This window comes from Dendropsophus ebraccatus, chromosome 5 (assembly GCF_027789765.1).
Source record: "Dendropsophus ebraccatus isolate aDenEbr1 chromosome 5, aDenEbr1.pat, whole genome shotgun sequence".
Taxonomy (NCBI): domain Eukaryota; kingdom Metazoa; phylum Chordata; class Amphibia; order Anura; family Hylidae; genus Dendropsophus; species Dendropsophus ebraccatus.
The window spans coordinates 150,259,954-150,286,077 of record NC_091458.1 but is presented as its reverse complement, the minus strand read 5'-3'; the positions used below and the strand labels follow the sequence as shown (position 1 = coordinate 150,286,077).

At 44.4% G+C, this 26,124-nt stretch overlaps 1 protein-coding gene across 1 annotated transcript in view; it reads left to right on the top strand.

The window, feature by feature from the left end:
- LOC138793210 (arf-GAP with SH3 domain, ANK repeat and PH domain-containing protein 3-like) overlaps window positions 1–26,124 on the top strand; it is a 54,891-nt gene that overhangs the window by 15,003 nt on the left and 13,764 nt on the right. Inside the window, exons 10-19 of the mRNA XM_069971619.1 lie at window positions 855–955; window positions 3,932–4,001; window positions 6,251–6,338; window positions 7,038–7,086; window positions 10,330–10,481; window positions 10,571–10,704; window positions 10,779–10,870; window positions 12,420–12,600; window positions 12,680–12,765; window positions 15,567–15,682. Of these exons, the coding sequence (XP_069827720.1) occupies window positions 855–955; window positions 3,932–4,001; window positions 6,251–6,338; window positions 7,038–7,086; window positions 10,330–10,481; window positions 10,571–10,704; window positions 10,779–10,870; window positions 12,420–12,600; window positions 12,680–12,765; window positions 15,567–15,682 (1,069 nt within the window). The remainder of the gene's footprint in view (window positions 1–854; window positions 956–3,931; window positions 4,002–6,250; window positions 6,339–7,037; window positions 7,087–10,329; window positions 10,482–10,570; window positions 10,705–10,778; window positions 10,871–12,419; window positions 12,601–12,679; window positions 12,766–15,566; window positions 15,683–26,124) is intronic.

Genomic DNA, 26,124 nt, shown 5'->3' with positions numbered 1-26,124 from the left:
CCCCCCCAAACCACTTGTACCTTCAGATAGCTGCTTTTAATCCAAGCTCTGTCATGGGGTCCGTTTGGTAGGTGATGCAGTTATAGTGATAAAAACAACTTTTAATCCGGCAGCGCTGTGTCTAACGGCCGGGGCTTACATTTGTATATGCATTAGGCTGCCACCACCTCTCTGTCCTTTCTCCCCACCCTCCTCATCATTAGGAATGCTCCAGGCAGATTGCTTCCTATTCCCCACCTGTGTGTATATTGAACATGGGCTGGATCGTTAATACACCTGTGCAAAGCTTAAACAGCAGTAAATGTTCCTGGAGCATTCCTAATAATAAGAAGGGTGGGGAGGAAGGACGGAGAGGTGGTGCCAGCCTAATGCATATACAAATGTAAGCCCCGGCTGTTAGACACAGCGCTGCCGGATTAAAAGTTGTTTTTATGACAATAACTGCATCCCCTGCCGAACGGACCCCAGGACAGATCTTGGATTAAAAGCAGCTATCCGAAGGTACAATTGGTTTGGGGGGGGTCAGATTGTGGGTACAGAGTTGCTTTAAAATCAAGTGGTGTCAAAAAGTGGTGTATTCTTTCTTGTCTGACACAGTGCTCTCTGCTGCCACCTCTGTCCATGTCAGGAACTGTCCAGAGCAGCAGCAAATCCCTATAGAAAACCTCTCCTGCTCTGGACAGTTCCTGACATGGACAGAAGTGGCAGCAGAGAGCACTGTGTCAGACTGGGAAGAATACATCACTTCCTGCAGGATATACAGCAGCTGAGGAGTTCTGCAAGATTTGAGTTGTTTTTTAAATAGAAGTAATTTACAAAACTATATAACTGTGATTTTACCTTTGTCGTGTCAGGATTCACCAAAGAAGGAAGCCGGATATAGTTTACACCAACATCAAGGGGATAAGCAGCATGGAACAGAAAAATCGGGATTCCTGTATAAAAAGAGTGAAGGGTGGGAATCATTCCTCCTATATTCCTTCCTTCTATGACCTCATTCTACTTACTGATCCTCTATGGCTGCCCTGGAGATTCTTATTTCTTCTCTATCCTCTCACTATTAATACTCACATTTCAGACGTTGCCTGGTTTCACACTGCCTTAAAATCTTGGAAAAACACAAAAATTTGGCAAAAACGCCAGCGGCCAGATGTTAGCCGGAAGTCAATAGAAGTTTATGATCGGCCATACACACATGGCATTTTTTGGAGGGCGACCTTTTTCTCTCCTCTTTGGTGTTTTTGAGGTTCTTTCGCCAAAACACAGCATGCTGAGAGTGTGGCTTTCTTTTGTGGTCCAGCGGCTAGATCATGTGATGTTAGAGGAAAGAAAAAGTTCAGCGCTCAAAAACGGCTAAACCACAAATTCACCATCATTCACACATAAAGTAAAAAATGCCAGAAAAAATGCAAACGCATGAAAAAAAAAACCGCATTGGCAGTTTTTCTAGGTTTTTTTTGGAGACCTTTAAAACGCCACACAAATAGGATGTGTGAGAGCACGCTTTTGCATGTTTTTTTTTTGCAAACTGAACCACAGCTGCATTATATGAATATATATGTATGTATTCTTTGTCTCACGTTATACCAGTCTTCTCTAAGAATAGGAAAATGTCTTGTTGCATGAAAAAAAAGGGAAAAAAAAAAGTACCTGGCCTTCGCTCTAACCGTAGCAGCTGATGACAGAGGTGTAATACAAACCAGGATGCAAACCATATGTTACTCATAGTACAGCTGGGAACAATACATTCTCATTCACACAAGGTGTTAGTGCACAGTGCTTTATTAAAGTCATTATGCCGCCCTCTGAAATAGCTAAGGAGATAATTTACTGGTTACTGGTATATGAACGATCGTAATATCGAACGAACGATGTGTACATGCGCCAAAAGATTTGTGAACGATTAGCGATGATTTTATGGTCGGCTTAACGACATATAGACAAATTTTCGTTAGTCATTTGATTGTTACCTGCATACACACAGAAATATTATCACCCGAATTTAAACGATATAACGATTTTTCGCATGGTAATCTTTCCATGTAATAGGGCCCTTAGGGCTGCATCCAACCTCTTCAGCCACCCGATTCACTTATCTCTAGTAAGGAACTAATGACAATGATACTCACTTGATAAAGCAAGAGAAACACTTGTCTTACAGTCATGATCCCTGCTAAAATCCTGCCCTGCCTGCGCCACATTGTATTAAGGAAGAGACCACTCCCCAAGCTTTTATTGTGCTGGCAAATGGTGAGATTCTGAAACCTGTGACCTACATTGTCACTGTGGTGTCCCACCACGGGCGTTTCTAGTCTTTAAACACTTTCCAAAAGTCTGTACTTTAAAGTAAAAGTGGTAATGAAGTAGTACCTAAGTTTTGCCACTTAATGTCGCTAGTATGTATATTGTGTACCTAAATATTGCACAGCTGGATGTAACTAAAGGGTTTTTGTTTTAGGATCTGTGCACCAATAGGAGTTCTTTCTGTTTTCTACCTATCTCTACCCTTCTCTTTCTCTTGCACTCTCTTCACACCCACTCACAGCACACCTTACAAAGGCTGTAGAAGGAAGTCACATGGGGAGAGGAAGTGTAGCCACACCTTAGTGAGTCTTACTCTGGATGTTGTACAGGAAGGACGCAAGTCAGAAAGGTCCCTGTAGAAGCCAAGGAGGGCCCTGGATTATGCCAGGTCCCCTGTGGACAGTAGTTGGTTGGTCTCTGTAGTGAACGGACGCACATGAGACACCTTAGCACTCGTTTCTTGAAAGCAGCACTTCTACACACTATGCAGTGCTGAATGCACACTAAGAGAGGACAAGTCATGGATCACCCCGACCCACGCAGAGAACCAGTCTAAAAGTGCAGGACAGTATCCAACAGAAGAAAGGAACTTATCTGGATAGAGCAAAGTTGCTAGAAGCCTACGTACTCTATCTCGCAACGCGAGGGTGTCATCAGAGAACTCTGACTACTCTGTTCAACCCAGGTAACAAGGTCTGGGGCTTGTGTCACGCTCTAGGACGGGTTGCCCAACAGTGGTGGTGCAAAAACCAAAGAGTTAAAACACGGGCACAAGTATTTTCTCTACTCTCAAGTACCCTACTTATTATCCTTCTAAAGTTACAGCAGAGCACATTTCTACCCTGGGTTGGGACTCTCTCGACATCCTTCTCTCTCCTTCTCTGAACCTCTTCTACCTCTCAGCACACAACTCAGTCAGCACAACTAGACCTCTCTCTAAACTCCAAGCACAGATCGGGTTGCTAAAGATTCAAGGATATTATCAAGTCAAAATCCTACTGTCTATCACTGTATTAAGCCTTCCTGTAGTAAAGAAGAAGTTTATTTATTCTAATTGGGCTCAGTGGTTATTCACTAAACACCTACACAGCCATTGCATCCTCCTCGGGTCATCTCACCTTTCTGTGGGTGGTGGTACCAATAGTCCAGGTGGCTCCCAAGGGTCCCCCAAACAGCCCGGCAGGTTACGGAACACAGGGGAAAGGGTATAGCCAGCCTATCTAAAAGTAAAGCAGGTGTGCTACTATACCTGTGTGCCCAACCGGCACTGGCGTCATGACAACCTAACATCTGGCTGAGCTATATTCCGACCAATCACCATAGAAGTGGCATCACACGTTACCATCTAGCAAGTGACCGGTCAAGCGTACACCACAGTCACTGCATGTGCTCCAGAAAAATTAGAGCTTTGAGAGCGGTCTCCTCCTGTATAAATATAAGCCACGCCTCCTTGACTCCTTATGCTGCATAAATTTGCGTTTTCCTGCTAAATAAAGACAAAGGTTCAGGATATAAGGTATCATCTACATTGTTGCTTTACCAAATGCTGATGTAAATTAAAAACTGATCATTTCTCTATAAATTATATTATGTCATCATTTACTTATTTAACCTTTCTGTTGTTTAGTATCAGAAAAGTGTGGCAGAAAAGGAAATGCGGCGTGAAATATGGTTATCTGACTATATCTCACAGTACGGTAAGTTCTAAGCGTAATAAGTATATAAGGAAGTAATAATAATAAGTAGAATATGTATATAAGCATGAACGGTCCTGCCTCCACCGGTAGTGACAGCCTACTCAGCCAATCACTGGCCACAGTGCTGTCCCATCTCAGTCAGTGATTGGCTGAGCAGGCTGTCACTGCCGGATGAGTTTATCTCAGAAGTGCAGGGAGGATCGTTTAGCCGGGAACTGAAGATGATGCAGGAGGCCACTGGGGGAGCGTGGGGAGGCTACAACAGACTGTGTATTATGCTCAGTACTTGGGCAGCAACCTATTAAAAGTTAATTCTGAGCATAATACCCCTTTAACCTAAAAAATAACTAGATTTGCATTTCCAGGGAAATACATAGTGCTTGAAAAGAGCGCCCCTTTAACACTGATTCCATTTAAGAGAATCTTTAACCCTTGATACCCTCCCTTTAAGAGCGACTTTGGTACCGTCCCTTTAAGAGCGACTTGGGTACCGTCCCTTTAAGAGCGACTTGGGTACCGTCCCTTTAAGAGCGACTTGGGTGCTGTCCCTTTAAGAGCGACTTGGGTACCGTCCCTTTAAGAGTGACTTGGGTACCGTCCCTTTAAGAGCGACTTGCTACACGGCTGCCTCTGCTCTGCTACGTAGTGCAAGTGTCGGCTCTGCTACACGGCTGCCTCAGCTCTGCTACGTAGTGCGGGTGACGGCTCTGCTACACGGCTGCCTCAGCTCTGCTACGTAGTGCGGGTGTCGGCTCTGCTACACGGCTGCCTCAGCTCTGCTATTTTACTGACTGAACTCTGCTACTTATAATGGGAAAGATCATTTTTCAAGCACTATAATTATTGGCTAGCCTAAAAGATTTTCTGCAGATTCTCAAAAGTAGAATCTTTTGAGAGGGTGCATCTTGCCTAAAGGGGTTCATACTAAAATGAGTTTGCCAGTATGGAGGGAGAGGTCAGGCGGCACTGTGAATATGGGGACTGACTCTACTCTCATTGAACTGAGCGGCAGCGACTGCCCTTCCTACTCAGAAGTCGATATTCCTTACCAGGGTCATTATGGACCATTGCCACCACTAGGAGGCGACACTAAGCCAAAAAGTCATGTAACCCATAAATCCTGCAGGTACAGTGATCTGCATAATAACGTTATTTGCTTGGACTGTTGATTCCTATTGATCCTCGACTTTGAGTGTTTAGCTTAGAACTTTCAGTTTACTAACAGTGTCTGGAACATATGGTGTAACCTCCAGCTCCCAAGCAGCCGTATGTGGGAATCTAATGAGTACGGCCTTGTCTGTGGATTGTGTCGAATTTACGACAGCTGTGTTTAAAGTTCAAAGATATTTATTCAAAGTGATTTCATATAGAGAGGCTTAAGACTCAGCGGATGAACAGGAGGACTTCCCCCAGCAGTCTCCTCCATCATCACAGTGTCGGGACTGTTTATAATATCCCATACAGTATTGAAGATTAGAAACATCGCTACAAAATACTTAAAGTGAATGTACTGTCATGACTATGGATTTTTTTCCATAGTGCTTTATAGGTGCTGGCGTCGGGATCCAGGTGCTGCTCCCCTTTCTTTAAAATGCTACCTGGTTCCCGCACTCTGTGCCGTTTTCTTGTTGTGCACCAGCGCGGCTCTGTGCACTGATGGCGGGCCCGGTGCCCACAGTGTGACAATATCCCCTTCCCTTGGTGACGCGGCCCTGCTTAATTCTAATGGAGGCGCAGGACAGAGGGGAGGGGCCACTTTATAGCAAAATAGGTCAGTATACAGTATTAGTAGGTGTACTCACTGTATATACTGACAACAGCTCCCTGTGTACCTCATAAAGCAAAAGTTGGACTCCTGTCCTCCAGCCTGTGCTGTCTTGCTCTTTGGTGAGTCTGTCCATAAGATGGCCGACATGGAGGAGCATGTGACCATGCCCCACCCCCAGTGTCCACCACTAAGACTGTATATACCTGTGGAGGACACTGGGGGCGGAGCATTGTCCTCCATGTCGGCCATCTTATGGACAGACTCACCACAGAGCAGGACAGCACAGCCTGAAAGAGTGGAGTCCGATTTTAGCTCTATAGTATATACAGTGAGTACACTTAGTAATACTGTACATTGAACTATTTTACTATAAAGTGGCCAACCCCTTTAAATAATTGCCTTGCACTTTCTCTATGGTGAACTCTTTGTGCCCTTTTTATGTGTTGCGTCTTCAGTGTCCTCTTCTGCTTCTTTCTTGCAGATTAATCGACCTCCAGCTAAAATTAAATTGCTGACATGTCAGGTGCGGCCGAATGTGGAAGACAAAAGAAGCTTCTACTTAATCACACGTGAGTTATGGAGCTGGGATTCTCGGCATGCACTGACATGTGCGCGGCGGCGTGCGCTGAAGTTTATACACAGGATAGGAAGGGAGCAGGAAGAGAGGTGATGTTCTGTCTCTATCATGGTGCATTCACGCGTACAGGATCTGCAGCAGATTTGATGGTGCAGATTTGAAGTTGCAGATTCAAGGCAAATCCAATCTGGACCATCAAATCTGCTGCAGATCCTGTACGTGTGAACGCACCCTTAATGTCCACTTAGAATCGCAGGTGTCTGGAATTTTGAAAATGATGGAACTTTACAGTTTACTTGCTTGGTGCAAATCTGCTTGACGTTTGCCTAGAAAAAAATCCTTGCGATGGCTTATATTACGAAGGGTCAAAGTGCATTTTATTGTAAGCCCCAATCTCTAACACCTAGTAGACAGTAAGATGATTCCCCATTGGTCGTAGATTGTGCTTGTCAGTATATAGTAGACAGAGAATATTTGGCAGAATGGTTATACTCTCTCACACTGTGTGCGGAGCTCCTAACAGACGCTGTCTTTGTGGCTTGTAAACCATGTGCTTTAGTGGAAAATCTTAGCACATTAATGCTTCTCTGTATCTCAAGGAGACTTTGTACTATAATTCAGCATCTTCACACATGGTAAATGCCCTAACATTATGCATTGCTTCACGTAGTTTCCACTTCATCTCTTACAGATAACAGAACCTATCATTTTCAGGCTGAGGATGAGGCGGAGGCGTTTGTGTGAGTAGTGAAAATAAATTCTCAGATTTAATGTATACCCTTTGTTAGAGTATTATGGAATATGCTTTACATGGGTTATCCAATTATTACAAGTGGTGGCATATTGGTAGGATATACCATCATTTGCTGCCTGGTGGTCCGACTGCTAGAATCCTTGCTGATACTCAGGATACAGGCTGTCACACATCTGTCACACATCTAACTGCATTGACCAAGATAGGCAATAACTTCAGTCCTGGCTCCTTAATCATCTAGATTTTACGATCATTAGGAACCATGGCATCTAGGTAGTAATACAGAGAGAGGGGGGGGGGTGTTTCCTTTGCGACCTTGCTTGTTCTCCGTGTAGCAGTAGCAGGTCCCTGGACGGTTGACGTTAGAGATGAGCAAACTTTTTAAAAATTCAGTTTGGCAGGTTCACCGAACTTTATAGCAAAGTTCGGACTATCCGAACCGAACCTTAACGAAAAACAGCAACATTGTAAGGAAAAAAAATGCTGTGATAAATAAATATACACAAAAGAAGCTGGCGGGGAAAAAAAGTAATCAGCATCCACAGGAATCACATCTATGCAAAGCTAGCATACAGCAAACTAACTGCATGCAACTGCTTGATTCTCTAAAATAATATAATTTATATTATTGTAGGGGATTAAGCAGTTGCATGCAGTTAGTTTTATGAAGACTAGCTTTGCATAGACTTAATCCCCTTGTGAGCCGATTGCTTTCTCCCCCGCCAGTTTCTTTTTTGTATATTTACTTATCACAGCATGTTTTTGTTCCAATTTTGCTGTTTTTTTTTTCCAACCGCAACATTCAATTGAAAACATGCTGTCATAAGTAAATATACACAAATAAAGCTGTGAGTGAACACTGGAGACCCTATGGACCCTTTTTTTTATTTGTTATGTGTATTAAATTGTGCAGCTGCCATCTTTACAAACTGGTTATGAGCATTGCAAAAAATTGTAACTAACTGAACTTTGTGTAAAATTTGTACAAATCTCCTCAGTTTGGTTATCTCCAGTTGCCATGACAGTTGGAGGCCTACAAAAAAAGCTTCTGAATGGCCTAATATATTGGCTATAACTGAAAAGCAATACTTTTTTGGTGTACTGAGAATACCAACTTATTATATAGACAGTCCCCACCCTTGAACTTGATAAACATTTGTCTTTTTTTCAACTGTACCAGCCATGTAATTACGAAACAATGAAAAGTTTGCATTGTTAAGTATTCTAAAACGAGTAAAAAAGATTCAAGTTTAATACAGTAAAATAGGATTCATGATAAATAAAGAATACATCTATTAAAAAAGGCCTATATAATTAAAATGGTCTTTATATAACAAAGTCGACACAATGTTTAACGAGGACCTATGGCCAACCCAAAGAGATGATATGTTACTATTATTAAATTAAGACTTAGTTACGTTTATAATTTGCCAGACGATTTAACGAATGGTGAGACGGTCATGAACTTAAATTTAATAATGGGAGTAAATATCATAGTCAGGGTATGTGACTTTTTACATTGAGGGGTGTAAATTAGGCATACACACCCTGTATAATCACACCCATCACCTTTTATTCACTGAATAAAGTTGTGTATACAGAGATGGCTGCCAGTCACAGATTAGGACCGCCTATTGGACTTTATATGAATTTAGATTTATATGATTATATTTAGATTTATATAAATAAAATACAAGTTATGTTGAATATTCTTCCATAACACTAGACATCAACATACTCAGCATCTCTTGCTTTATACCATGATGCAAGATTGACTGCCTGTTTAATGTGATGGGTTCTTAATATATGTAGTGTCATTATCTAATGGTGGGAAAGGAGCTCACAAACTGGAACAAACAGAAGCATCGTGAACCCACTAGGGCTGATTTACTAACGTGTTTCCGTCAGAAAATTGTCAGGTTTTTGTCCATTTTCCCCGTCGGTTTGGTGTTTTGGCATATTTACACAGTTTTTCCAAAATACGACAAACCGGTGATTTTTGTCCAAAAACTCGCCAAAACCGTCAGATTTACTAAGCAAACACTCAGCTTAAAGGAGAAGTCCGGCAAAAATTTTTATTAAAGTATTGTATTGCCTCCCAAAAGTAATACAAATCCCCAATATACACTTATTATGGGAAATGCACATAAAGTGCTTTTTTCCCTGCACTTACTACTGCATCAAGGCTTCACTTCCTGGATAACATGGTGATGTCACTTCCTGGATAACATGGTGATGTCCCTTCCTGGATAACATGGTGATGTCACTTCCTGGATAACATGGTGATGTCACTTCCTGGATAAAATGGGGATGTCACTTCCTGGATAAAAATGGTAATGTCACTTCCTGAATAACTTGATGATGTCACTTCCTGGATAACATAGTGATGTCACGTCCTGACTCCCAGAGCTGTGCGGGCTGTGGCTGCTGGAGAGGATGATGGCAGAGGGATGCTCAGTGCCCTCCAGTGGCCTGTGACCCTCAGTGTCCCCCTGCTATCATCCTCTCCAGCAGCCACAGCCCGCACAGCTCTGCGATTCGGGTGGTGACATCACTATGTTATCCAGGAAGTGACATCACCATTTTATCCCGGAAGTGACATCACCATGTTATCCAGGAAGTGACACCACCATGTTATCCAGGAAGTGACATCACCATTTTATCCCGGAAGTGACATCACCATCTTATCCAGGAAGGGATACAGTAGTAAGTGCAAGGAAAAAAGCACTTTATGTGCATTGCTCGTAATAAGTTTATATTGGGGATTTGTATAACTTTTGGGGGGCAATACAATACTTTAATAAAATAGTGTTTTTTTTAGTTTTTAGTTTACCTCTTCTTGAACAGGCCCATTTTCACATGCCCATAAACTGTGCTGGGCTGTCAAGACTTGAGGCTAGGTTCACACACAGTAAAATAAAAACTGCAATTTTAATAGAAATTAAATAATGTGTGAGCAGAAAAAAACAGCTGTATTTTGCAAAAGCAGGTGGTAAATAATGAGCATGTTCATTATCCGTATGGTCAGACTCAATTAGAGCCATTATTCTTTACGGTGTTCCGCACTGCCGGCCTATATCCCATTGACTTTAATGGAAGGCTTTATTATAGTTAACATATATATTTTACCTTAGCCTTATGGTCTATGGACAATTGGCAAGTGGTTACAATAAATGATGCTGTCATACAGCAACCAAGATTTCTCATTTTTCTTTCACTTCTCATAAAGATGGATATCGGTGCTGCAGAACAGTAAAGACGAGTCCTTGAACGCAGCCTTCACTGGGTCCAATGACAACTCCAACCAACTGGCAAAGCAGATAATAAATGAGATCCGGTCCTTGCCTGGGAACCAAGTGTGCTGTGACTGTGGATCTCCAGGTCGTCTATCTCATTCTCCTTCCATTCTTTCTTCTTATGTTTGTATTTGCTTCTTCTTTCTCCTTTTTTATTCTTAACTTCTTTCACAGAACCCTCCTGGGTATCCACAAATTTAGGAATCCTCATCTGCATTGAATGTTCTGGGATTCATCGGGATTTAGGCGTACGCTACTCTCGAGTCCAGTCTTTAACTCTTGACTTACTGAGCACTTCCGAACTCTTGGTAGGTATCACATTCTATCGATCGCTCAGTTGCCGTATCGCATGTTCTGTTATTATATCTCAATGTTTCTTTAGATTGCAGTTTCAATAGGAAATACCAAATTCAATGACGTCTTTGAAGTTGTTCTTCCAGCACCGAGTCCTAAGCCCAAACCCAGCAGTGATATGTAAGTGGAGTAAGACTTTCGTGCACAACAGTTTTTGAAGAAAAAAAATAGAGAAAACTGATAGTAATAATAATAAGAACAAGCTGCTACTGTAAATGGATGACTGTATTTATTGTACATGCACATTGGGGACTGGACACAACTAGAGATGACTGAACGGAACTTCCCGAACCGACATTTATTCTAAACTTTGTAAAAGTTTGGTTAGGCACTGAACTAAACTTTTTGAAAAGTTTGGAACAAGTTCGTAAACATGGTGGACGCACATCTGAAAAATACCAAAACATTTTTCTCACCTATCCGAGCTTCCCCAATGCCCTTCATGACCATTGTTTCCATCCACCTCCAGACCATTCAGCCAATCACTGACTGAGACGGGTCAGCACCACAGCCAGTGATTGGCTGAATGGGATTTTGGCAGCTGCAGGGACTGGAGAAGGATGTTGGGGGGAGTACGGACTTGTAAGTATACAGTAGATGAGCAATTTTATTTTAACTGCACTGAAACAGCTGAGTGCCTGCAATCGTTTAGCTATCTATTTAACGTTACGTTAAAGTTCAGTGAACCTGCCGAACTGAACATTTGATCGGCCGTGTAATACAATGATCAACATTTCTTTAGGCCCTAACCTAAAACCACTGGTCGCCGACCGCACATCGCTACGTGTAATAGCGATATGCGACTCACATTTCAACAAACAGTTTACATCACCTGTCCACATTCCTGATCTTCTCCTTGCTCTGCTTCCTCTATGTTCACGCATGCTGCAGCTTTAGAGCGGCGTTTCCGAGCTGACAGGCTGCTCAGCCAATCACTGGTTGCATCAGTCCTGGCCAGTGATTGGCTCTGCGGTCTGTCAGCTCAGACAGGCCGCTCTGAAGCTGCAGCGTGCAGGCCCGGTGAGGAAGCAGAGCAAGGAGAAGATCGGGAATGTGGACAGGTGATGTAAACTGTTTGAGCAAAGGCGGCACAGACATCGCTAACGACATCGCAACCACCAAGTAGGCCTATGGCTGTATCCATGTTTTTCACGACATCCAACTTCTCCAGCTGCGGGGAATCAAACGCTGAACATTCGGGTTCGGAGAACATTGCCAAAGTGGAACAATTTGATATGTCTGATCAACACTATTTATAGGCAAAATTTGCACCATGTCCTAATCAATGTATCAGCCAAATCAGGTTCCAAACTACTAAGGGCCCTATTACACAGAGCGATATTTGGCCGAATCAGGTAATGTTCCAACTTTCAGCTCTTCGTGAGCTTGGAAACCCCTTTTTGACACTTTGCACTGGAGAATAAAATAATTTTCTATACTCTGAAAGCACAGACGAATATATATAAAGGTAGACTATCTAACAGTGTCAGCAGTTTGGAACCTGAATTACAGCTGACGGATTGCTATTAAAGCCATAATTAGATTTTTGAGTAATAGTAATGTCTAATAAAAGATATATATCCCAATGAAGCTCCAAATGCTGACAGCGCTGTCCCTCTTGAATGTGTATACACAGAATATTTCTGTAAGGTTTCATGTGTCTTAATAGGGCGTCCAGGAAAGATTATATCACTGCAAAATATGTCGAACACAACTTTGTGGACAGAGAAAGAAGCAACGCTGTGCATGGTATCAGAGAGGCTATTCAGCGGCATGACTTGATGGGCTTACTGCAGGGCATGGCGAGCGGGGCAGATCTGAGTAAACCTCTGCATCCTGTGGACAATCAGGTATTTAGCAGACTTGTAGGAATACTAGAGACTTCTGCAATTATCATGTTATAATTATTTGTCTCCCCTATTCTGAAAGGATTATGTGGAGTATCCTCTTCACCTTGCAGTCTATATGAGTGAGAGAAATTCCCTTCCAATTGTAGATTTCCTCATCCAAAATGGGTATGTAACATACTGAGGCTCTGCACTGAAGTCTAGAATTTTACTAAGATATATATATATATATATATATATATATATATATATATATACAGTATATATATATATATATATACACACTACTATCACAAAAAAATATATATTCACCCAGAAGGAAACATGCTACTATCACAAAACACGGGCCCTACCTAAGGTGCTGACTACAAGTGCGTTGTAGTTGTCAGTCCCCTAGTGAGCATGGTACCTTTTGGTAATGTGTCCGTGCAGTGGATTATGCACAATCCTACTGTAATTAAGAGTGAGGCCGCATTCACACGTTCTGCACGGAACACAGATGTGGAATGCATGTAATGGACTCCCCCCCCCCCCCCTCCATGTCTGTGTTCTGTGCAGAACAGTGTGAATGTGTGAATGCGGCCTCAAAGTGTTGTTTGTGCCACACTCTGGCACGTCTCACCACTCCTTCCTCCTCCCTCTCCTTAAAGAATAATCAATGCTTTCCGGCCTCCTGCTCTCTCAGCTGTCAGTCAGTGTCTCTGATTGCAGATCAGTCCTCTGTAGACATTTATGTCAGAAACAAACACTGAACAGACATAGTTGAATCTCTGACCCAAATATGTTGGATCTGTGGTCTAGGGATAAGTCACCTGTCTAGAGACCTGCCAGCAGTTCATTTTTTGGTTCAAATTCCTTGATGGAAATGAAATAGAGGTCTTTATTTTTTTCTCCTTATTGGATCTTTTTTAGGGTTATGTTTTTGGTCAGTATTTTGCAACCAAAATCAGGAGTGGGTTGAAAACACAGAAAGGCTAAGTTCACACACTGTTGAAATGGATGGCCGTCATTTATGGCAAATAACGTCTATTATTTCAAAACATCGGGCTTTTTAAATTAACACCAATTATTTGACATTAAATGGTGTCCATCCACTCAATTTCAACAGGGATTTGAACCAAAGAATGAACTGCTGCCAGGTCTTTTGACAGATGAGCTACCCCTAGACCACAGCTACAACACATTTGGGCTGAGAGATTCAACTATATCTGAATGTTTCTTTCAGACATAAATTGCCTACAGAGGACTGATCTGCAATCAGGGACACTTGTTAAAAGCTGAGCAAGCAGGAGGCCGGGCAGCATTGATTATTAATGAAGAGAAGGGAGGAGTGGCGAGGCGGCCAGAGTGCGGCACAAACAACACTTTGACACTTTATTACAGTAGGAAATTGTGCATCATCCACTGCATGGACAAATTACCAAAAGGCACCATGCTCACTAGGGGGCTGCCAGGTACAGAACACTGTCAGCACCTTAGGTAGGGTCCGGGAGCTGACAGATTCCCTTTAACATGTATGCAGTGTAGAGGAGATAAGCAAATGATTACAAATTCAAAAGAAAAGATTGTTTTATTAAGAAGTTATGGCATGAAAAAGGCTAGAAATCAGTAAGTAGTAAAGCCACCTCTGGCATCTATACAATCAGGTCACCTATCACCCCCTGCGGAAGATCAGACCATAATCTTTGCAACTGGGCACTTAATTCACCAGTATTCCAGGACTGCTGCAGTTGCCTTCCATGCATGTCCCAGATGTGCGCTATTGGCGAGAGGTCTGAAGGTACGTCATATCCTTGAAGACATTGTTGGGAGAGTCGCACAGTATGTGGAGGACCGCTGTCTTTCTGATAAATGGCACCTGGGCGACTTGATAGCATAGGCAGTACAACCACGTAACTGCGAGCCGTCATAGTGTCTTGAAGGACGACTAGAGGTGATCATGTGTCCCAACAAATCGCTCCCCACACTGTCACACCTTGTGTAATTGCTGTATGCCGCCCTACAACAAATGCCGAATCGGACCGCTGGCCTGGCCACCTCGACGCGTGACTAAATCGGGATTCATTGCTGAAGATCACACGCCTCCAGTCAGTCACACTCAGTTTGCCCGAGCTAGGCAAAAATCCAATCGATACTGCCTATCATTTGTGGTCAGTGGTAGGCGTCTTTATAGACGTCGGTTCTTTATACCAGCATCGGCCATTCATCTCCAAATGGTTTTCCTTGATACGACCACACAGTGTCGGACTGGGGTATCTGGGGCCCACCAGAGGAAATGATCCTGGGGGCCCACCAATGAAGAACCAGTGAGAAATGACATGTCAGTCAGTGTTAGGGCAGGTTCTAAAGCTGAGGGCCCACCGGAGGATCCTCCGGTCCTCTAGTGGGTCAGTCCGAAACTGCCACCGGATGCCTGGAAGTTGGTAATCGAATTGACCAACGTTGGTGTGGACGTGGCCGTGCTCCTCGTGCTCATTTGTGTTCCTGGGACATCCTGACCATCCACGACGGTAGACTCTCCCTTCTGTGATCCATTGTTGCCAACACTGAGCAACTACCATTTCACTTTAACCGAGGTTGACCAACCTGCTTCTCTGCTTCCTACTATACGGCCCCTCTCAAGGTCCAACATCTGTTAGTACGGCCACCGATTACGTCTCAGAGGCATCAATAGTCACAATACTACCCATCCAAGTCGACAGATTTGTTTGAATAGCCCTACGGCGTGAGCACTCATTCTTTTAAACTTCCCCAGCTGCGCATCTCATATGCACATAACGCGCTTACCCTTGTCTCATTGGCGTTGAAATTTTAATCATTTGCATATTTCTTTCGAGGAGTTTCGTGATTGTGCCTCGATTTCTTCTGGGTGCATATATTTTTTTCTGAATATATATATATATACAGTATATATATATATATCTATCAGGTTTCTCTATTTGACTGGATGACTGGCTCTGCTTTCACAGGGGAGCCCTGGATAAGGTTACAGCAGATGGACAAACAGCTCTGCATTATGCGGTCAAATATAATAAAGCAGATTGCATCCGGCTTCTCCTGAGAGCGAAGGCATCTGTGAATACTGGTAAGCACATGTCTCTTCTGTATTCCAGTGTCCAGGAACATTCCCTTACACTGTCTATTAAACTTATTCTCGCAATATTCTAGGGTAAATAATAGCAGTTATACCCCTTCTTGGGGTAGAATTGTGTGTACAACAGCAGAACGCAATATTACAATACCTCATTTAAAAAAAATATATATATATTTCAAATCAACAAGTGCCAGAATTTTAGAATTTACTTCTAGTAAAAAATCTCCATTCTTCCAGTACTTGTCAGCTGATGCACACCCTGCAGGCATTTTTGCCTGTAAAACCCCTTGACTACACGGTTTACTACAGCCTTATGAACAAAGGTACATTATTTTTGGGAAGTCCACAGTCGCTTGCAGTAAAAAGAGATATTAAAGGGGTACTCCAGCAAAAACTTTTTTCTTTCAAGTTAACTAGTGTCAGTAAGTTATATAGATTTGTAATTTACCTTTGTTTAAAAATCTTTAGTCTTACTGTACATATCAGCTGCTGTATGTCCTGCGGGAAGTGGTATATTTCCAGTCTGACACAGGTGATCGAATTGGGAGGGTTAACTTTTGCCTGGCTGTAATACAGAACAGTGCAATACATGTTCAATGACAATCACCCATCCTGGATAATACAGACATAGGGCACTATTCCACCGGACGATTATCGTTCAGATTATCGTTAAATCGTTTGAATCTAAACGATAATCGTTTGGTTGAATAGCAGTTAACGACTAACGAGCGAACGAGAAATCTATGATCGTTTAATAAGACCTGGACCTATTTTTATCGTTGCTCGTTCGCAAATTGTTCGCATTGAATAAGAAGTCGTTCGGTCGTTCGCAGTAGTGACAAACGCAATAGCGACGACAAGACGACCACAAGAACGATCATAAGTAGCGATTATCTTTCCATGTTAATGGGTGAACGATTTCAGGTCTTTCGTAATAGCGGTCGTTTGGATCGTTTATCGTTAACGATTATGCGAACGATAATCGTCCGGTGGAATAGGGCCCTAAGATGAATCTAATTCCACACTACAACCTATTTACTTCAGTAGCAAGTAGATTGGGTACCAGGACACTGCAATTGTATTACACTAAACTATTGGGATTATGTGCTTTTCTGGACTGCTTCACCATATGCCAGGTCTGTGTACTTTTACCTGTGACTACTGAGCTTTATTGCTGGTTTATTGCCTTTGTAAATCATTGTAGTCCAGAGTATACCTGGGTGCATTGTTAAGACTGTAAGTAAATACAGATGGCCGATTTACTCAGCTCTTTTTATATTTGGTACATGTTAGTGTCACAATGTGTGTATTACCTTTATAAGAAGATATACCGTATAGTGAATAGTCATACGGAATATCAGTTCTGATAACTACATTGTGCCATTTCTTTGCTTTATCTCCTGAAATAGTATGAATACAGTAGACCAGTGTTTCTCAACCTTTTCAAGCCAAGTACCCCCATGTGACAGGGTGCTCCAGCCAAGTACCCCCAGAGATACAATCGATTATAATCTTTGCCCTAGGGTAGATTCACGGGCATGTTTTGCAGCAAAATCCGCTGCGATACTCTGTACTGTTATCGCTACCAGAATATAGCCAGTGCCTATTTAACTTATTAGCTGCCTGGCCTTACAGATCATACCTGACAACGCTCCCATCTGCTTCTCAGTGTCGCAGGTCACTGACAGCCCACCTAGCCAATCGGTGGCTGCGGTGGGCAGTCAGTGAGTCAGGAGCCAGGGAAGCAGGCAGAAGCTTGGACAGGTAATGATATGCCCCTGGAGCCAGATATGCCCCTTTTGGCTAGGTATCCCTCTTGCAGCCCGGTATGTCCCATGGAACCAGATGTGTCCCATGGAGCTGGATATGTCCCCCTGCAGCCAAATAACAACCCCAGCAAAGCCAGATACCTTCCTCCATGTAGCAAGATACCCTCCCCCTTGCAGCCAGGTACCTCCCTATGTAGTCAGATACCTCCTCCATGTAGTCAGATACCTCCCCCATGTAGTCAGATACCTCCCCCCATGTAGTCAGATACCTCCCCCCATGTAGTCAGATACCTCCCCCCATGTAGTCAGATACCTCCCCCCATGTAGTCAGATACCTCCCCCCATGTAGCCAGATTCCTCCCCCCATGTAGCCAGATACCTCCCCCATGTAACCAGATACCTCCCCCATGTAGTCAGATACCTCCCCCCATGTAGTCAGATACCTCCCCCCATGTAGTCAGATACCTCCCCCCATGTAGTCAGATACCTCCCCCATGTAGTCAGATACCTCCCCCATGTATTCAGATACCTCCCCCCATGTAGTCAGATACCTCCCTCCATGTAGTCAGATACCTCCCCCCATGTAATCAGATACCTCCCCCCATGTAGCCAGATTCCTCCCCCCATGTAGCCAGATACCTCCCCCATGTAACCAGATACCTCCCCCATGTAGCCAGATACCTCCCCCATGTAACCAGATACCTCCCCCATGTAGCCAGATACCTCCCCCATGTAGTCAGATACCTCCCCCCATGTAGTCAGATACCTCCCCCCATGTAGTCAGATACCTCCCCCATGTAGTCAGATACCTCCCCCCATGTAGTCAGATACCTCCCCCCATGTAGTCAGATACCTCCCCCCATGTAGTCAGATACCTCCCCCCATGTAGTCAGATACCTCCCCCCATGTAGTCAGATACCTCCCCCCATGTAGTCAGATACCTCCCCCCATGTAGTCAGATACCTCCCCCCATGTAGTCAGATACCTCCCCCCATGTAGTCAGATACCTCCCCCCATGTAGTCAGATACCTCCCTTCATGTAGTCAGATACCTCCCCCCATGTAGTCAGATACCTCCCCCCATGTAGTCAGATACCTCCCCCCATGTAGTCAGATACCTCTTCTCCATGTAGTCAGATACCTCCTCATGTAGTCAGATACCTCCCCCATGTAGTCAGATACCTCTTTTCCATGTAGTCAGATACCTCCTCATGTAGTCAGATACCTCCCCCCATGTAGTCAGATACCTCTTCTCCATGTAGTCAGATACCTCCTCATGTAGCCAGATACCTCTTCTCCATGTAGTCAGATACCTCCTCATGTAGCCAGATACCTCCCCCCATGTAGTCAGATACCTCCCTCCATGTAGTCAGATACCTCCCTCCATGTAGTCAGATACCTCCCCCCATGTAGTCAGATACCTCCCCCCATGTAGTCAGATACCTCCCCCCATGTAGCCAGATTCCTCCCCCCATGTAGCCAGATACCTCCCCCATGTAACCAGATACCACCCCCATGTAGCCAGATACCTCCCCCATGTAGTCAGATACCTCCCCCCATGTAGTCAGATACCTCCCCCCATGTAGTCAGATACCTCCCCCCATGTAGTCAGATACCTCCCCCATGTAGTCAGATACCTCCCCCCATGTAGTCAGATACCTCCCTCCATGTAGTCAGATACCTCCCCCCATGTAGTCAGATACCTCCCCCCATGTAGTCAGATACCTCTTCTCCATGTAGTCAGATACCTCCTCATGTAGTCAGATACCTCCCCCATGTAGTCAGATACCTCTTTTCCATGTAGTCAGATACCTCCTCATGTAGTCAGATACCTCCCCCCATGTAGTCAGATACCTCTTCTCCATGTAGTCAGATACCTCCTCATGTAGCCAGATACCTCTTCTCCATGTAGTCAGATACCTCCTCATGTAGCCAGATACCTCCCCCCATATAGTCAGATACCTCCCTCCATGTAGTCAGATACCTCCCTCCATGTAGTCAGATACCTCCCCCCATGTAGTCAGATACCTCCCCCCATGTAGTCAGATACCTCCCCCCATGTAGCCAGATTCCTCCCCCCATGTAGCCAGATACCTCCCCCATGTAACCAGATACCTCCCCCATGTAGCCAGATACCTCCCCCATGTAGTCAGATACCTCCCCCCATGTAGTCAGATACCTCCCCCCATGTAGTCAGATACCTCCCCCCATGTAGTCAGATACCTCCCCCATGTAGTCAGATACCTCCCCCATGTAGTCAGATACCTCCCCCCATGTAGTCAGATACCTCCCTCCATGTAGTCAGATACCTCCCCCCATGTAGTCAGATACCTCCCCCCATGTAGTCAGATACCTCCCCCCATGTAGTCAGATACCTCTTCTTCATGTAGTCAGATACCTCCCCATGTAGCCAGATACCTCCCCCCATGTAGTCAGATACCTCCCCCCATGTAGTCAGATACCTCTTCTCCATGTAGTCAGATACCTCCTCATGTAGCCAGATACCTCCCCCCATGTAGTCAGATACCTCCCCCCATGTAGTCAGATACCTCCCTCCATGTAGTCAGATACCTCCCTCCATGTAGTCAGATACCTCCCCCATGTAGTCAGATACCTCCCCCCATGTAGTCAGATACCTCCCCCCATGTAGTCAGATACCTCCCCCCATGTAGTCAGATACCTCCTCATGTAGTCAGATACCTCCCCCCATGTAGTCAGATACCTCCCCCCATGTAGCCAGATACCCTCCCATGTAGTCAGATACCTCCCCCCATGTAGTCAGATACCTCCCCCCATGTAGTCAGATACCTCCCCCCGTGTAGTCAGATACCTCCCCCCATGTAGTCAGTCAGATACCTCCCCCCATGTAGTCAGCAACCTCTTCTCCATGTAGCCATATACCTCCCCATGTAGCCAGTTATTTTGATGGTTGATTTAATGTTGCTATCTATTAAGGCTGCACTGAGAGAGGTCTGTGAGGGGTCACCCCTTGGAAAAAATTTTTTGTCTCGGAGCACTGCTACCAAATAATGTTCTACGAAATACAAAAAAAAAAACATCATTCAGTGACTCACAGGTGACATCTTTTTTGATCTGAGGTGTCACTTTTCCTCTCCGCCCAGCCAAGGCCTCCATGATGATTTCTTGCAGCTACAGTTCTTCAGAACCTGACAGACAAACATCTTAGGCTTCGCACATTTCCAGCAACTTCCTTCCATTTTCCCACCTATAGGCTCCTATACAGTAGTCATGGTGTCATGTGTAGTAAAGTGAGTAGATATGTGGGTTGCCCCTGTATACTAGGTTCCCCTGCTGTACCCCAATATAGTAATAATGTCTCCTGCTGTGCCCTCCATATAGTAATAATGTCCCCTGCTGTCCCTCCATATAATAATATAATACCTCCCTGCTGTGCCCACATAGTATTTATGCCCCTCTCCTGTGCCCTCCATATAGTAATAATGCCTTGTTGTGCCCCTATAGTAATAATGCCTCCTTCCCTGTCACATAATAATGCCCCCCCCCCATGCCCCAAAACAAACAAAACAAACTTTATGCTCACCTAATCCTAAAACTCTTTTTTCTTCAACCCCTGAGCCAGGAGAATCAGAGTAAGTCATGTAGTCAGATACCTCCCCCATGTAGTCAGATACCTCCCCCCATGTAGTCAGATACCTCCCCATGTAGTCAGATACCTCCCCCATGTAGTCAGATACCTCCCCCATGTAGTCAGATACCTCCCCCATGTAGTCAGATACCTCCCCCATGTAGTCAGATACCTCCCCCATGTAGTCAGATACCTCCCCCATGTAGTCAGATACCTCCCCCATGTAGTCAGATACCTCCCTCCATGTAGTCAGATACCCTCCCATGTAGTCAGATACCTCCCAGTGTCACTGGCAGCGCTGGTCGCCGGCTCATAGGAACGGCCCTGACCTCTCTCCTTCCCCCAGCAGCATCACCCACACACACAGTATGCCGGTTCCGCGGGTGAGCTGCTGCTGCTGCTGGAAGGTCAGAGCGGCCGTGGGGATAGGTGCGGGGACACTGCTGGGTGATAGCAGTGTCCCGGCAATAAATCAAAAAGTTTATTTTTCCCCCCTTTCCCGAGTACCCCCTCAACCTGCGGCCCGTACCCCCTGGGGTACCCGTACCGCAGGTTGAGAAACCCTGCAGTAGACAACAGGTCACCTCTGATAGAGTCAGGCTGGGTAAGGATTGCTGACAAAGGTCATATTTACATGATAGTTCTGCAACGTTCACAATTGTTAACCCTTTGAGGACCAGGCCCAAAATGACCCAGTGGACCGCGCAAATTTTGATCTTTGCGCTTTTGTTTTCCCTCCTCCCCTTCTAAGAGCTCTAGCACTTTCAGTTTTCTATCTACAAGGCCATGTGGGGTCTTGATGTTTGTTACAGGAATAGTTGTACTTTGTAATGGCGTCTTTCATTCTACCATAACATGTATGATGGAATTCCAAATATATTATTTATTAAGATATAAATAGGTGAAATCATAAAAAAGAATGCAATATGGTAACGTTTGGGGGGTTCCTGTGTCTACGTAATGCACTATATGGTAAAAGTGACATGATACCATTACTCTATAGGTCAGTACGAACACAACCATATGCAGGTTACACAGATTCTCTAATGTTATATATTTTTTTTAATGAAATCCTTTTTTTTGGGCATTTAGTTATTAATAAAATGGGTCTATTGTGACGCTTATAACAGTTTTATTTTTTCATTTACGGGGCTGTATGGGGTGTCATTTTTTCCGCCATGATCTCTAGTTTTTCTTAATACCATATTTGTGAAGATCGGACGTTTTGATCACTTTTAATAAATTTTTTAAATATATAATGTAACATAAAATCGGTAATCCTGGCGCTTTTTTCCCTCTTTTCGTTTACGCAGTTCACCGTTCATCTATTAAATTTTAATAGATCAGACAATTGCGCACGCTGCGGTATATTATATGTTTATTTATTTATTTTTATATGTTTTATTTATATAATAGGAAAGGAGGGTGATTTAAACTTTTATTGGGGGAGGGGTTTTGGGGTAGTGTATTAGTGATTTTAACTTTTTTTTTTTTTTGGGGGGGGACTCCTAAATACATTAGTTTGATTTTTACACTGATTATTATTATTTTTAGCATTGATCAGTGTGATAGGCGATCTGCTCATTGAGCCTGCCTGTAGGTAACTCCCCCTGTCACCTACACTTAAACGCTGTGGCCGCGCCGCAATCACATCGTTTAAGGATTTAATGACACGCTGCAGCGCAATCGCTGCAGCCTGTCATTAACGGTAAGGTGCCAGAGCGAACTTCATAGCAGGAGAAGCACCCTGGACGTACAGTGATGCCCAGGGTCGTCTAGTGACAGACTTCCATGGCGTAACTGTACGTCCAGGGTCATCTAGGGGTTAAAAAGTACACCTGCCACTTTTTTTCTTTCAGATCAACTAGTGTCAAAAAGTTGTTTAAAAATCTCCAGTCTTCCTGTACTTATCAGCTGCTGTATGCCCTGCATGAAGTGGTATATTCTTTCCAGCCTGACACTGTGCTCTCTGCCGCCACCTCTGTCTATGTCAGGAACTGTCCAGAGCAGGAGCAAATCCTCATCCTCAGAAAATCTCTCCTACTCTGGACAGTTCCTGACATGGACAGAGGTGGCAGCAGAGAGCACTGTGTCAGACTGGAAGGAATACACTACTTCCTGTAGCACATGCAGAAGCTGATAAGTACTGGAAGACTAGTAATTTTAAAATAGGTGTAAATCACAAATCTATAGAACATTCTGACACTAGTTAATTTGAAAAAAAAAAAAAAAAAAGTTTAGCTGCAGTACCCCTTTAATATCTCTCTTTACTGGACGTGACTGTGGACATTCCAAAAATAATGTACCTTGGTACATACGGCTATAGTAAACCATGATTCATAGGCAATAATGCTTCATGGTTTATCCTTAGGATAGGCCATCAATTACTGATGAGCAGGGGCGGTCTTGGCATTTCTGGGGCCCCAAGCGAAGTTATGTCTGGGCCCCCCCCCCTCGACCAGCATTCCAAAACAATAGAACGCTGTGTGTTGCCCCCAGTAGTTTATACCCCTTGTGCGCTACCGCCAGTAATATATACTCCTTGTGTGCTTCCCCAATAGTATATACCCCTTGTGTCCTGCCCCCAGTAGTATATACCCCTTGTTTGCTTCCCCCAGTAGTATATAGACCCTGTTTGTTCCCCGAGTTATATATAGCCCCCCGTGTGCTCCCCCAGAAGTATATAGACCTTCTGTGTGCTGCCCCCAGTTGTATATACCTCCTGTGTGCTCCCCCACTAGTATATAGGCCCCCTGTGTGCTCCCTCAGGGGTATTTAGCCCCCCTGTGTGCTTCCCCACTTGGATAAAGACCCCTGTGTGCTCCTCCAGTAGTATATAAACCCCCTGTGTGGTTCCCCCAGTAGTATATAGACCCCCTGTGTGCCCCACCAGTATTATATAGACCCCTTGTGTGCTGCCCCAGTAGTATACAGACCCCTGTGTGCTCCCCCAGTTATATATAGACCACCTGTGTGCCTCACAAGTAGTATTTAGACCCCTGTGTGCTCCCCCACTTGGATATAGACCTCCTGTGTGCTCCCCAAGTTGTATATAGACCCCATTCTGCTGCCCCAAGTAGTATATAGATCCCCTGTGTGCTGCCCCCAGTAGTATATAGACCCCTCTGTAAAGCCCCAGTAGTCTATAGCCCCCCTGTGTGTCCCCTATTATATAGCCCCCCTATGTGCTCCCCCCATTTATATAGACCCCCGATGTGCGCTCCCCCAGTTAAACAGACCCCTGTGTGCTCCCCCTCCCATATAGTATATAACACAATAAAACAAACACTTATACTCACCTGGGTCCAGGCGTCTCCTCTTCTCTTCACTCTTGTGGCCGCAGGAAGGGTTTTCCCTGCGATCACAAGAGGCCACACTCCCCTTATCCTGGCGCCGATGCTCCAGTGATGTCACTGGAGAGCCGGCACAACAAGGACAGAGCGGCCACTTGTGACCGCAGGGAAAACCCTTCCTGCGGCCACAAGAGTGACTGACAGGAAGGGGGCCAATGTCTCCCGCCCTGTCAGTGCTGCTGCATGTAACTATGAGCACTCATTACGAGTGCTCGTAGTTACAGTTCAGATGGCAGCAGCGAGCGGGGCAGCGGCCCTGTCCAGCGGTCTTGAGCACAAGAGCGGGGCGTGGGGGCCCCCCTGGATGTTGGGGGCCCCAAGCGATCGCTTGGTGTGCTTGGTGCCAAAGACCGCCACTGCTGATGAGTAGGGTTCTAACACCCGGATTATCAGCTGATCAGTCGGGGTGCCACACCATGCCGATCAGTGATTGGAAAGCCTATCAATATTTTTTGCCTAGAAAACCCCTTTAATAGACAGTAATGTGTAAATATGGGGCCAGTTACTTTACCAATCTTGGGCGCAGGAAGGGAAGATATCATGATCTTTAGGCTGTGTTATTAATCCTGTCCCTGAGCTCTATAGGTGGTCCTTTCCTCCTCACGGCTGGGTTTTTACCCTGATATATTGTCAGCTGTGAGACCTTATATAGACGGGATTGCATCCAAACAACTGAATTTACCCCAGGTGACTCCAATCAAGGTGTAGAAAGTATTTTGTTTTTGTTTTTTTCATTTTAGTGCAAGACTAGAAAAGACAACTTTCTCAATGTATTAATGGAAAGATTGTAGGGTTTTCTGGGTTTTGTGAAAAGAAGACGAGGGTCAGGGCAGGAACAATCCAGGTCAGCATGAAGAGAGGCAGGTGGTACAGACAGGAGTCGGGCAGGACACGCAATCCAAACAAAAGGTACAGTTCAGGATACAGTGCCTCGGTCCTTCTTTTGAACCGTGGCCCGGTTCCCATGTACGGCGCGTTCTATTCACGGGTTTTGATTCTAACTGGGACGCCTCCAGTGCTTCACCCCCGGCCCGGTATCCGTCAATAGAATGAGAGTCAGTCTTGTTCCTGATCCTTAATCATAACTAAGAATCATTGAGTAATTGTAGCCACAATTAAGGGTAATGATATAAAGCGCGTCCAGCTGAGTTATCCCTGTGTTATAGGCTTTTAATTTTGGATACAATAAAGAAGGATATTTTAGCTGCTAAATCATGCCGTATTGGATGAATCTTTTTTTGCAAAATCAGTTATTATGCAGGTAAATTGCCCCGACATGGCATTAGCTGATACAAGTAATACAAAAATAGAAAGACTCAAAACTTCAACATAAACCAAGGTCAAGAGCCGAGACCGAAACCACAAACCTCCATAGTTATAAACATATTAATACAAGCAATGGGGCAGTTTCCGCATTATGCTTGAGCAATGGAACCTCTCAAGCCATGAGATGCAAGTTGTTGAGCTAGAAACTGGAAAAATGGAGTCGTGAGGGGTAATTGGCCCAAATTTTATGAGACTTTTTTGGGTACTTCCTGCGTAAATAAACAATTTTCTCATATGGTATTTCGGCATTTATTTGACTCTTCCGCATTGCAATAGTTGGGTGGCCTAGGGTCTATCCAACACACGGCTAGAGCTTTCCTTTCCTACAGGGAAAACGGGGTGGGAAGCAGATAGCTGGTACTCAGTGTAGTGGCAGCTC